The sequence below is a fragment of the Oncorhynchus mykiss genome, chromosome 7 (genome assembly GCF_057628025.1).
Source record: "Oncorhynchus mykiss isolate SJ-2025 chromosome 7, ASM5762802v1, whole genome shotgun sequence".
In the NCBI taxonomy this organism is placed as follows: domain Eukaryota; kingdom Metazoa; phylum Chordata; class Actinopteri; order Salmoniformes; family Salmonidae; genus Oncorhynchus; species Oncorhynchus mykiss.
In genome coordinates this window covers 74,998,713-75,013,646 of record NC_143028.1, presented here as the reverse complement: position 1 = coordinate 75,013,646, position 14,934 = coordinate 74,998,713, and the positions used below count along the sequence as shown (strand labels likewise).

Genomic DNA, 14,934 nt, shown 5'->3' with positions numbered 1-14,934 from the left:
TGACTACAGCACAGCTTTCAACACCATAGTGCCCTCACTAAGCTAAGGACCCTCTGACTGAACACCTCCCTCTGCAGCTGGATCCTGGACTTCCTCAGTCCCCCCCTGTACTCTCTGTTCACCCATGACTGCATGTTCAAGCACGACTCCAACACCATCATTAAGTTAGCTGATGACACAACAGTGGTAGGCCTGATCACCGACAACAATGAGACATCCAATAGGGAGGAGGTCAGAGGCCTGGAAGTATGGTGCCAGGGTAACAACCTCTCCCTCAACTTGATCAAGACAAAGGAGATGATCGTGGACTACAGGAAAAGGAGGGTCGGGCACACCCCCATTCTCATCGACAAGGCTGTAGTGGACCAGGTTGAGAGCTTCAAGTTCCTTGATGTCCACATCAACAAATTATCATGGTCCAAACACACCAAGACAGTCGTGAAGAGGGCACGACAACACCTATACCCCCTCAGGAGACTTGGAGATTTGGCATGGGTCCTCAAATCCTCAAAAGTTGTACAGCTGCACCATCGAGAGCACTGGTTGCATCACCGCCTGGTATGTCAACTGATCGGACTCTGTCCACAAGGCACTACAGAGGGTACATCACTGGGGCCAAGCTTCCTTCCATTTAGGACCTCTATACCAGGTGGTGTCAGAGCAAGGCCCTAAAAATTGCCAAAGACTCCAGCCACCCTAGTCATAGACTGTTATCTCTGCTACTAGGCGGCAAGTGGTACCGGAGTGCCAAGTCTAGGTCAAAAAGGCTTCTTAACAGCTTCTACCCTCAAGCCATAAGACTCCTGAACAGCTAATCAAATGGCCACCTGGTCTATTTGTATTGACCCCCCCCCCCCCCCCCCTCAATTTTTACGCTGCTGCTTCTCTCTGTTTATTATCTATGCATAGACACTTTACCTTTAACTACATGTACATACTGCTTCAATTACCTCGACTAACCCCAACACGTTGACTCTGCACCGGTACCCCCTGTATATTGCCTGGCTACTGTTATAATATTGTTGCTCTTTAATTATTAGTTATTTTTTCAAAATTTTTCTTCCTTTTTTTGGTTTTTTACTTCAGTTCATTTTTGTAAGTACTTTCTTAACACCAATTTTTCTGAAAACTGCGTTGTTGGTTAAGGGCTTGTAAGTAAGCATTTCACTGTAAAGTCTACACCTGTTGTATTCAGTGCTTGTGACAAATAACGTTTATTTTATTTGATACAACATGGGAACATTAGATTAAAAACGTCAGGACATAGATGGATCGTCTTTTGTTATACCGGGAGCAATATTGCGTATGAATCCGAGAGAGGAGTATGGTGCTCCATGTGAATCAGCCCGTTCGATTCATTCTATTGTTACTCTGGTCGATCCATCAGAAGAGCTGGAATCTCTTCATATTTGACACTTCTTTTACAGAAGCAACAATAACAGAATCTATGGCTTTCTCTCTTTCCTTCTCAATTTGTGAGTTATGCAGTGTTGAATGTGAAGGAGAAATAGCTGAAAGGAAAACGGGATGATTAAGGCTCTGGGGGCAGTGGTGTGTGTGTGTGTGTGTGTGTGTGTGTGTGTGTGTGTGTGTGTGTGTGTGTGTGTGTCGATGAGAGCCGCTACGAGGGCTTGGTATGGTATTAATACAGCGTTTCCCAAACTCGGTCCCGAGGCCCCCCTAGGTGTACGTTTAGATTTTTGCACTAGCACTTCACAGCTGACTCAAATAATTATTTGAATTGTTATTTGAATCAGGTGTGTAGTGCTAGGACAAACACTAAAATGTGCACCCCCTGGGGTTACCAGGACTATGGTATGGAATTAAGTTATGGTATGGTATGCTTTAAGGTATGGTAGGGTAAGATATGGTAAGGTATTATGGTATGGTATAGTATGGCAAGATATGTTATGGTATTATGGTATGATATGATATAGTATGGTATTAACGTATAGTATGGTAAGATATGGTATGGTATTAAGGTATGGCATTGAGGTATTGTATGGTAAGATATGGTATGGTGTTGAGATATAGTATGGTAAGATATGGTATGGTATGGTATGGTATTGCGGTATGGTATGGTAAGATATGGTATGGTATGGAATTGAGGAATGGTATGGTAAGATATGGTATGATATTGAAGTAAGGTATGTTAAGATATGGTAATATTGTGAAGTATTGCATGGTAAGATATGGTATGGAATTGAGGTATGGTATGGTATTGAGGTATGGTATGGTAAGATCAAATCAAATCAAATGTATTTATATAGCCCTTCGTACATCAGCTGATATCTCAAAGTGCTATACAGAAACCCAGCCTAAAACTCCAAACAGCAAGCAATGCAGGTGTTGAAGCATGTTGGCTAGGAAAAACTCCCTAGAAAGGCCAAAACCTAGGAAGAAACCTAGAGAGGAACCAGGCTATGAGGGGTGGCCAGTCCTCTTCTGGCTGTGCCGGGTGGAGATTATAACAGAACATGGCCAAGATGTTCAAATGTTCATAAATGACCAGCATGGTCAAATAATAGGTCAGGGACAGGTAGCACGTCCGGTGAACAGGTCAGGATTCCATAGCCGCAGGCAGAACAGTTTAAACTGGAGCAGCAGCACGGCCAGTTGGACTGGAGACAGCAATGAGTCATCATGCCAGGTAGTCCTGAGGCATGGTCCTCCGAGAGAGAGAAAGAAAGAGAGAAAGAGAGAATTAGAGAGAGGATACTTAAATTCACACAGGACACCGGATAAGACAGGAGAAGTACTCCAGATATAACAAACTGAACCTAGCCCCCCGACACATAAACTACTGAAGCATAAATACTGGAGAATGAGACAGATACCCCCGGACAGGGCCAAACAGGAAGGATATAACCCCACCCACTTTGCCAAAGCACAGCCCCCACACCACTAGAGGGATATCTTCAACCACCAACTTACCATCCTGAGACAAGGCCGAGTATAGCCCACAAAGATCTCTGCCACGCACAACCCAAGGGGGGGGCGCCAACCCAGACAGGGAGATCACATCAGTGACTCAACCCACTCAAGTGACGCACCCCTCCTAGGGACGGCATGAAAGAGCACCAGTAAGCCAGTGACTCAGCCCCTGTAATAGGGTTAGAGGCAGAGAATCCCAGTGGAGAGAGGGGAACCGGCCAGGCAGAGACAGCAAGGGCGGTTCATTGCTCCAGAGCCTTGCTCCAGTAGACTACTTAGTGGTCCACGAGTGTTCAAGATGGCAGCATGTCATGTCGTTTGTCTGTGACTAGTACATTTTAACCTACTAATAACCTATTTATTTATGGTTGAGTAACTTCCTGGTTGTGTAGTGCAAACTAATTTGTTTTTGCTGGTGTAAAGATCAACTCGGCACTTCATTACTTGAAGTTGACCAAAGTAACCCTATCTCTAGCTGGCCTGAGTTCCTCCTTCGTCTGCTGAGTGTCTTGTCCAAGCTGCTCCTTTTTGCTCTTCGCCTGGCTGTCAGTGGCAGCTCAAAAATCCCCAACCCGTTCTCTCAATCGACCTCAACACCCAATCTACTCACACGCGCAAACACTCACATTCAGACTCATACATACATGCTGCCCCTCTCTCCCCTTACCTTCCTTGGCCTTTATTTTTTAGATTTATCAGAGAAAATGAAAATTTTTGTGGTATTGTTTTGTGCACTGAAAACGAACATTGCCACTGGGTGAGTACATCTGACAATGTGCTCTCCGGTCCATTAGACATTTTGTCTGCAGGAACTCGCTCTTTTTCACTCGGTCCACTCGTCCAAGTGCCGATGCACTTGTGGCATGATGTGAACAGTACGAATTTGTGTCACTACCAAAGTCTAATGGGTTTAAATGACTGTTTTGTATTGTGTAGAAACTCACTTGTAGAATTCGCTTGCAGTAGGTCTCTTAAAAAAGAGAAGCCGTGCAAGGTTATTAAACAGAGGTCTTTTGTTGATATCAGGTTACGTGCAACCTAACCCTGGCCCTGATATTCAATGTCTTCAAACCCCCTCTGATTTTAAATCTAGATCGGGCTTTGGCATTTTTCATTTAAATGTACGCAGCATGTTGTCAAAAATGGATGGGGTTAGGAATTGGGGTAAATCAACTGATGCTGATGTAATTGTGTTTTCTGAAACCTGGCTCAGCAAGTCTGTTTTTGATAAGGATATTTGTACAAGTGGTTACAATGTTTATCGTACTGATCGAGTTAAGAAAGGTGGGGGTGTGGCTAAATATGTAAAAACTAAATTCCCTGTAAGTGTGTCAAAGTCTGAAACTATTTGTAAACAGTTAGAATTTCTTGCAATATTGAGAAACCTGAATTTTGAGGTTTCAAAGGGTCTCTCTATAACTGTGATTGGCTGTTATAGACCCTCCTCTGCTCTCTATAACTGTGATTGGCTGTTATAGACCCTCCTCTGCTCTCGGTGATGTATTTTCTTCTCTGATGAACCTTATGTCTAAACATCTTTACAATGAAATGATCTTGATTGTCACGTTCTGACCTTTATTTCCTTTGTTTTGTATTGATTTCGTATGGTCAGGGCATGAGTTGGGTGGGCAGTCTATGTTTGTTTTTCTAGGTTTTGGGTATTTCTATGTTTCGGCCTAGTATGGTTCTCAATCAGAGGCAGGTGTCATTAGTTGTCTCTGATTGAGAATCATACTTAGGTAGCCTGGGTTTCACTGTGTGTTTGTGGGTGATTGTTCCTGTCTTTGTTGTCACCAGATAGGGCTGTTTAGGTTTTCTCACATTTATTGTTTTGATAGTTTATTCATGTATAGTTTTCTTCATTAAAAAACATGAATAACAACCATGCTGCATTTTGGTCCGCTTCTCCTTCACCTAAGGAAAACCGTTACATTGATTGGTGATCTCAACTGGTGTTGGTTAAAGCCAGTGTCTGATGATTTAAATATGTTTGTAATTCTATGAATCTTACCTAGTTGATTAACTCACCCACTCGCCCAAAACTTAAATGCCCCCCAAAATAGCCCCTGTTTGATTTGATATTGACAAATGTTCCACATAAATATTCTGCGGTTTATGTTTTTTGTAATGATTTAAGTGACCATTGTGCTGTTGTTGCTGTTAGAAAGGTTCCAAAGACAAACCCACGTTTTATACGTAAGAGACATTTGAACAGTTTTAATGAGCAGACTTTCCTTCATGATTTGTTTTATTTTGACTGGAGCAGATTGAGTTTAGCCCTGATGTGGAAACTGCCTGGAAATTCTTTCATGATGGTTTTTTCCCAAATAGTAAACAAACATGCCCCATTCCACAGGTTCAGGGTTAATGGGCGGGATAATCCATTTTCTTCTGAGCTGTCTTGTATTATTCACGGACGTAATCTAGCCTGGGCTAAAGCAAGGCAATCATGTTATGTTGCTGATTGGCTTATTTTTTAGGCTGCTACAAAACAAGTGTTCTTCTCTTCTCAGGAAGGCCAAGTCTGAATATTTTATGTCTGTTACCACTGATAACCTGAATGACCCTAGAAAGTTTTGGAAGGCTATTAAGTCTATGTCTGGTATCAGTAATGTTAATGAATTACTGTCATGTGTATTGAAGGACTTTGTTGCTATATATGACAAAACTGAAATGCTGAATTGTTTCAATGAGCACTTTGTATCATCTGGTAGGCTTTTTGATTCAGTGTCCTCTGTCTCTGTACAACCCCGTGTGGATGAACCAGTGAGAGCTGGTCAAACTTTTAGCTTTCTGCCATTATCAGTGCAGGTGGTACATAAAGCACTGAAATCCTTAGATCAGAGAAAGCCTGCAGGTCCTGATCTTTTGGATCCCTGCTTTTTAAATTTGGCAGCTGATTTCATGAACCACTTACATTTCTGTTCAATCTAATCCTCGAATGTAATGAAATTCCAAAGAATTTTGTCCGACTACTTTTAAAAGTAGTTTCAACTATTTTAAATAATTATAGGCCAATCTCAAAGCTGTCACCCCTGGTGAAAATACTCGAAACCCTTGTGAGTGAACAGCTAAAAGAGTTTTTATATACTAACTCTATTTTATCAATGTACCAATCAGGCTTCAGGAAGAAGCATAGCACAATTACAGCAGCCATGAAGGTTTTAAATGATATCACTGAAGCACTTGACAAAAAACAGCACTGTCTCACTTTTTATTGATCTCTCTAAGGCTTTTGATACAGTTGATCATGCTATACTAAGGCAGAGATTGTCGTGTGTAGGTCTTTCGGAACATGCAGTTACATGGTTTGCTAACTATCTGTCTGATAGTACTGTTATTTACTGTTGTGCCTCGTCTCTTACAAAAGCTTTCCAGAACTTACAAACTGCTTTTTATACTGTTCAACATACCTTGTGTCAATTGAAGCTTATCCTCAATACTGACAAAACTAAACTAATGGTGTTTTCTAAAGCAAGAAATAGACCTCTGAACTTTTCACCTATTATTACCTGTCAGGGCAATGAGATTGAGACTGTAACCTCATATAAATATCTTGGAATTTTAATTGATGTCGGCCTCTATTTTAAATTGCATATTCAACAATTTACAAAACAATTGAAGCTGAAATTGGCATTTTATTTTAGGAATAAGACCTGTTTTTATTTTGAAGCCAGAGGAGCCTTGTATCAGCTACATTTATGCCTTTACTAGACTATGGGGATATTTTATTTATGAATGCTTGAATTTGGTAAATGGGTTTTTATGTACTCATCAACAAAATACTTTTAAACTGGAAGAACTTGCCTCGATTGGTATTTATAAATCATTTATGAATGATCTTGAGACTGATTCCCTGACCTGTCAATGTTTTTAATTTGCTGTTTTATCATTTTGTTGTACTCTTGTGAATTCTATGTTTTTAATTTTCTGTTTTATAATTGTGTTTTATACTCCTGTGAATTCTATGTTTTTAATTTTCTGTTCTATAATTGTGTTTTATACTCCTGTGAATTCTATGTTTTTAATTTTCTGTTTTATAATTGTGTTTTATACTCCTGTGAATTCTATGGTTTTAATTTGCTGTTTTATAATTGTGTTTTATACTCCTGTGAATTCTATGTTTTTAATTTTCTGTTTTATAATTGTGTTTTATACTCCTGTGAATTCTATGGTTTTAATTTGCTGTTTTATAATTGTGTTTTATACTCCTGTGAATTCTATGATTTTAATTTTCTGTTTTATAATTGTGTTTTATACTCCTGTGAATTCTATGGTTTTTACTAGATTACTTGTAGTTTTTCATGTTGTCTGTCTGTAATTGTGTAATGACTTGGTGCTGCCTATCTTGGCCAGGACGCTTTTGAAAAAGAGATTTCAAATCTCAAATAAAATGGTAGTTAACCCCAAATGGCTTTGTAAATAAAAGTATACTGGTGACTGAGGTATTGTATGGTAAGATATGGTATGGTATTGAGGTATGGTAAGATATGGTATGGTGTTGAGGTATAGTATGATAAGATATGGTATGGTGTTGAGGTATGGTATGGTAAGATATGGTATTGGTATTGAGGTATGGTATGGTAAGGTATGGTAAGATATGGTATGGTATGGTATGATAATGAGGTATAGCATGGTAAGATAGGTATTGGTATTGAGGTATGGTATGGTATGGTATGGTAGGGTATGGTAAGATATGGTATGGTATTGCGGTATGGTATGGTAGGGTATGGTAAGATATGGTGTGGTATTGAGGTATGGTATGGTAAGATATGGTATGGTATTGAGGTATGGTATGGTACGGTAAGACATGGTATGGTATTGAGGTATGGTATGGTAGGGTATGGTAAGATATGGTATGGTATTGAGGTATGGTATGGTAGGGTATGGTAAGATATGTTATGGTATTGAGGTATGTTGTGGTATTGAGGTATGGTAGGGTATGGTAAGATATGGTATGGTATTGAGGTATGGTATGGTAGGGTATGGTAAGATATGGTAAGGTATCGCGGTATGGTATAGTAAGTATGAAATAATGTGTGTGTGTAGCATAAGATATGGTACACACACACACACACACACACACACACACACACACGCAAACACAAATGCAAGGGAACACGCACACACAGGTAAATATAATCACACAGTGCACACGCTATAAACACACACACACACACACACACACACAAACACACACACACACACACACACACACACACACACACACATGCTGGATAAATATAAATAAAATGAGTAGGAATAGGGGGAGGGTTGGAGGGCTGGAGGGAAACCTGAGGAGAGCGGTACTGGAGTGGCTCTTCAGCTACGAGGTGGGTGAACATGAAAAGGTATTGACACAAGCAAACAAAAGAAAGAAACCTTTTTAATATCCTCGAAAGACAGGATATGAGGTGAGCAATGTTCCTGTAAAAGTGAAAACAACACTGACCACACAATCAACCAGTGTGGCCCGAGTGGGCCCCAGTGGGACACTTCTAACAGCAATAATAAGACATGGGTTTAATACTGCACTTTTCAAGGACCCAAATATGCTTTCATAGTCTCTGGTGTGAAATATAGACCAAAAGAAAGACAAATGTTGCTTCTTATACACAGTCTTTCTCTGGCTGTGTGAGAATGGGAATGAATCCTCTTTCGGTCTGCATACCCAATTAGCAGTGTGTCATCAAGGAGATAATGTTGAGGTATCTCCCTCAATAACGTCAAGAGAAAACTGGAGGTCAGTCTGATGAACCAAACTACTCAGTAATCTCCTCCATATAGCCTCACTCTCTCTCACACATTCACATGCACACATGTGCACACACATTTAAACAAACCATTTTTACTGATCAATTAATTTATATATTTTTAAATAGTAAGTTTTGTTACAAACCTTGTTTGTGGTGTGGTTTTCATTTCAGCCCTTGGGCTTCCAACCACACCTGCACATCGTTTAAATGTGTTGTTGTTTATCACTTGTTTTCTTTGGTGCAAAAACAAACATTGACTACTGAGCAGGAGTGTGTCATTCAAGGAGATAACATTGACTAATGAGCAGTGCATCATCAAAGAGATAACATTGACTAATGAGCAGTGTGTCATTAAAGGAGATAACGTTGACTAATGAGCAGTGTGTCATTCAAGGAGATAACGTTGACTAATGAGCAGTGCATCATCAAAGAGATAACATTGACTAATGAGCAGTGTGTCATTAAAGGAGATAACATTGACTAATGAGCAGTGTCATTCAAGGAGATAACATTGACTAATGAGCAGTGTCATTCAAGGAGATAACGTTGACTAATGAGCAGTGTGTCATTCAAAGAGATAACGTTGACTAATGAGCAGTGTGTCATTCAATGAGATAACGTTGACTAATGAGCAGTGCGTCATCAAAGAGATAACATTGACTAGTGAGCATGAGTGTGTCATTCAATTACATAACGTTGACTAATGAGCAGTGTGTCATTCAAGGTGATAACATTGACTAATGAGCAGTGTATTATGAAGGAGATAACATTGGCTAGTGAGCAACAGTCTGTCATCAAGGAGGTAACATTGACTAATGAGCAGTGTATTACAAAGGAGATAACATTGGCTAGTGAGCAACAGTGTGTCATCAAGGAGATAACATTGACTAGTGAGCAGTACGTCATCAAGGAGATGACATTGACTCCCATAATGAGTCCCTATTAAATAAACCCTTATCGTTAACTAAGAAAGCAGAGCAAGACTCTCATTAGGTAAGCATTTTCTTCAGTAGTAACATGTGCATTTCAAAGGTTTTCAGAGGCTGTGTTTACACAGGCTGCCCCAATTATGATCTTTTCCCACTAATTGGTCTTTTGACCCAATCGGATCAGCTCTTTCGCCAATAAAAACATCAGGATTGGGCTGCCTGTGTGAACTCAGCCTCCGTTTCATGTTTCTGCGTGTAGACTGTTTCGCATGCCAACCGAGGTTGGGTTAGGAGTTTTGCTACTGTGTTGTTCTATGAATTCCATCTTGTCTTCCTTACATATAGGCTATACTTAAATCAGAGAAAAATAGTGATAAACAGCAGGTGAAGAAGCTCTCTGTCACGGTTCTCTTGTTGTGAAGGAGAGTCGGACCAAAATGCGGCGTGTAGATTACGATTCATGTTTAATGAAGCAACACACTAAACACAAACACTGCCAAAACAATAAACGGAACGAAAACCGAAACAGCCTATACTTGTGTAAACCAACACAGAACAAGGACATCAGGACACTAAGGACAATCACCCACAAAACCCAACACCAAACAGGCTACCTAAATATGGTTCCCAATCAGAGACAATGACAAACACCTGCCTCTGATTGAGAACCATATCAGGCCAAACATAGAACTAGACAAACTAGACATGTAACATAGAATGCCCACTCAGCTCACACCCTGACAAACCAAAACATAGCAACATACAAAGCAAAACATGGTCAGGGTGTGACACTCTCCTAACTCTGCCTCTAAAATGATCATTATGGTGCTCACTGTTTTAGTCACTCCAGTACAATATACACATAAATAACAGTGTGTGGGATACTGTAAACAGAAAGCCAACTAGACTGTTTTGTAATTGCAGATTTCAGCATTTAGAAACAACAGTAGGATTGGACCTCACTTGTCTTTCGTCCTTACTCAGCAAGGCTGTCAGCTACAGCTCAGAACTGCTGGTGTGTGTGTAAGTGTGTGTGTCTGTGCAACTGAGGGAGTTGAAGATGAGGTCAGCTGTTTGTGTGGGTGCAATACTGTTGTTGGACTCTTTTTTTTTTTTTTTTTTTTAACCCCACCACACATCTGAATTCTATCTCTAAGCAAACACCACCACCACAAAATCTTGTGTTTTTCTTGGTTTCTTAATTTACTTTTTTTTCGATTTCTTGAATACTGATGTCAGTTCTGTCTGTTTCTCTCCAGATCAGAAGACGTCGGCCCACCCCTGCTACTCTGGTGGCTTCCAGTGACCAGTCTTCTCCAGGTAATTAAATAGCATCTTATTCACTTTAATACATGGGCCTACTCTAGTGTCCATTTTTGTGTAGAACTGAAATGTGTCTTCTGTCCTTCTTCAGTCGAATGGTCCGCTGGCAGCAGATCAATCAATCAAACGTATTTTATAAAGCCCTTTAACATTAGCAGTAATCACAAAGTAAAAAGGACTCAGCGTAAAACTCCATAGAGCAGCAATGCAGAGGCGGACACACAGTGAAGCAATTTATTATGTATTATAATCTAGTTATATTATACCTCCCCTACCCTCCTCCCTTTATATTATACCTCCCCTACCCTCCTCCCTTTATATTATACCTCCCCTACCCTCCTACCTTTATATTATACCTCCCCTACCCTCCTACCTTTATATTATACCTCCCCTACCCTCCTTCCTTTATATTATACCTCCCCTACCCTCCTCCCTTTATATTATATCTCCCCTACCCTCCTACCTTTATATTATACCTCCCCTACCCTCCTTCCTTTATATTATACCTCCCCTACCCTCCTACCTTTATATTATACCTCCCCTACCCTCCTACCTTTATATTACACCTCCCCTACCCTCCTTCCTTTATATTATACCTCCCCTACCCTCCTACCTTTATATTATACCTCCCCTACCCTCCTTCCTTTATATTATACCTCCCCTACCCTCCTCCCTTTATATTATACCTCCCCTACCCTCCTTCCTTTATATTATACCTCCCCTACCCTCCTCCCTTTATATTATACCTCCCCTACCCTCCTTCCTTTATATTATACCTCCCCTACCCTCCTCCCTTTATATTATACCTCCCCTACCCTCCTTCCTTTATATTATACCTCCCCTACCCTCCTACCTTTATATTATACCTCCCCTACCCTCCTACCTTTATATTATACCTCCCCTACCCTCCTCCCTTTATATTATACCTCCCCTACCCTCCTTCCTTTATATTATACCTCCGCTACCCTCCTACCTTTATATTATACCTCCCCTACCCTCCTACCTTTATATTATACCTCCCCTACCCTCCTTCCTTTATATTATACCTCCCCTACCCTCCTCCCTTTATATTATACCTCCCCTACCCTCCTCCCTTTATATTATACCTCCCCTACCCTACAGTCCTACCTTTATATTATACCTCCCCTACCCTCCTCCCTTTATATTATACCTCCCCTACCCTCCTCCCTTTATATTATACCTCCCCTACCCTCCTTCCTTTATATTATACCTCCCCTACCCTCCTTCCTTTATATTATACCTCCCCTACCCTCCTACCTTTATATTATACCTCCCCTACCCTCCTACCTTTATATTATACCTCCCCTACCCTCCTTCCTTTATATTATACCTCCCCTACCCTCCTCCCTTTATATTATACCTCCCCTACCCTCCTCCCTTTATATTATACCTCCCCTACCCTACACTCCTACCTTTATATTATACCTCCCCTACCCTCCTCCCTTTATATTATACCTCCCCTACCCTCCTCCCTTTATATTATACCTCCCCTACCCTCCTTCCTTTATATTATACCTCCCCTACCCTCCTACCTTTATATTATACCTCCCCTACCCTCCTACCTTTATATTATACCTCCCCTACCCTCCTACCTTTATATTATACCTCCCCTACCCTCCTTCCTTTATATTATACCTCCCCTACCCTCCTCCCTTTATATTATACCTCCCCTACCCTCCTACCTTTATATTATACCTCCCCTACCCTCCTCCCTTTATATTATACCTCCCCTACCCTCCTATCTTTATATTATACCTCCCCTACCCTCCTACCTTTATATTATACCTCCCCTACCCTCCTACCTTTATATTATACCTCCCCTACCCTCCTTCCTTTATATTATACCTACCCTACCCTCCTCCCTTTATATTATACCTCCCCTACCCTCCTCCCTTTATATTATACCTCCCCTACCCTACCCTCCTACCTTTATATTATACCTCCCCTACCCTCCTTCCTTTATATTATACCTCCCCTACCCTCCTCCCTTTATATTATACCTCCCCTACCCTCCTACCTTCATATTATACCTCCCCTACCCTCCTCCCTTTATATTATACCTCCCCTACCCTCCTACCTTTATATTATACCTCCCCTACCCTCCTACCTTTATATTATACCTCCCCTACCCTACCCTCCTCCCTTTATATTATACCTCCCCTACCCTCCTCCCTTTATATTATACCTCCCCTACCCTCCTACCTTCATATTATACCTCCCCTAACCTCCTCCCTTTATATTATACCTCCCCTACCCTCCTCCCTTTATATTATACCTCCCCTACCCTCCTTCCTTTATATTATACCTCACCTACCCTCCTTCCTTTATATTATACCTCCCCTACCCTCCTCCCTTTATATTATACCTCCCCTACCCTCCTCCCTTTATATTATACCTCCCCTACCATCCTACCTTTATATTATACCTCCCCTACCCTCCTACCTTTATATTATACCTCCCCTACCCTCCTCCCTTTATATTATACCTCCCCTACCCTCCTACCTTTATATTATACCTCCCCTACCCTCCTCCCTTTATATTATACCTCCCCTACCCTCCTCCCTTTATATTATACCTCCCCTACCCTCCTACCTTTATATTATACCTCCCCTACCCTCCTCCCTTTATATTATACCTCCCTTACCCTCCTACCTTTATGTTATACCTCCCCTACCCTCCTACCTTTATATTATACCTCCCCTACCCTCCTCCCTTTATATTATACCTCCCCTACCCTCCTACCTTTATATTATACCTCCCTTACCCTCCTTCCTTTATATTATACCTCCCCTACCCTCCCCCCTTTATATTATACCTCCCCTACCCTACCCTCCTACCTTTATATTATACCTCCCCTACCCTACCCTCCTACCTTTATATTATACCTCCCCTACCCTCCTCCCTTTATATTATACCTCCCCTACCCTCCTACCTTTATATTATACCTCCCTTACCCTCCTTCCTTTATATTATACCTCCCCTACCCTCCTACCTTTATATTATACCTCCCCTACCCTCCTCCCTTTATATTATACCTCCCTTACCCTCCTTCCTTTATATTATACCTCCCCTACCCTCCTCCCTTTATATTATACCTCCCCTACCCTCCTCCCTTTATATTATACCTCCCCTACCCTCCTACCTTTATATTATACCTCCCCTACCATCCTACCTTTATATTATACCTCCCCTACCCTACCCTCCTAACTTTATATCATACCTCCCCTACCCTCCTTCCTTTATATTATACCTCCCCTACCCTCCTACCTTTATATCATACCTACCCTACCCTCCTAACTTTATATCATACCTCCCCTACCCTCCTTCCTTTATATTATACCTCCCCTACCCTCCTACCTTTATATTATACCTCCCCTACCCTCCTCCCTTTATATTATACCTCCCCTACCCTCCTCCCTTTATATTATACCTCCCCTCCCCTCCTACCTTTATATTATACCTCCCCTACCCTCCTTCCTTTATATTATACCTCCCCTACCCTCCTACCTTTATATTATACCTCACCTACCCTCCTACCTTTATATTATACCTCACCTACCCTCCTACCTTTATATTATACCTCACCTACCCTCCTACCTTTATATTATACCTCCCCTACCCTCCTACCTTTATATCATACCTCCCCTACCCTCCTTCCTTTATATTATACCTCACCTACCCTCCTACCTTTATATTATACCTCACCTACCCTCCTACCTTTATATTATACCTCCCCTACCCTCCTACCTTTATATTATACCTCCCCTACCCTCCTCCCTTTATATTATACCTCCCCTACCCTCCTCCCTTTATATTATACCTCCCCTACCCTATCCTCCTACCTTTATATTGTACCTCCCCTACCCTCCTACCTTTATATTATACCTCCCCTACCCTCCTACCTTTATATTATACCTCCCCTACCCTCCTACCTTTATATTATACCTCCCCTACCCTCCTTCCTTTATATT

General features: G+C 41.2%; 1 protein-coding gene across 2 annotated transcripts in view; it reads left to right on the top strand.

Moving 5' to 3' along the window:
* The window catches only part of LOC110528589 (protein phosphatase 1 regulatory subunit 1A), a 53,539-nt gene that overhangs the window by 18,762 nt on the left and 19,843 nt on the right, over positions 1 to 14,934 (top strand). For both annotated transcript variants that reach the window (XM_021610718.3, XM_021610719.3), the window contains exon 2: positions 10,879 to 10,939. In XM_021610718.3, coding sequence (XP_021466393.2) covers positions 10,879 to 10,939 — 61 coding nt within the window. The remainder of the gene's footprint in view (positions 1 to 10,878; positions 10,940 to 14,934) is intronic.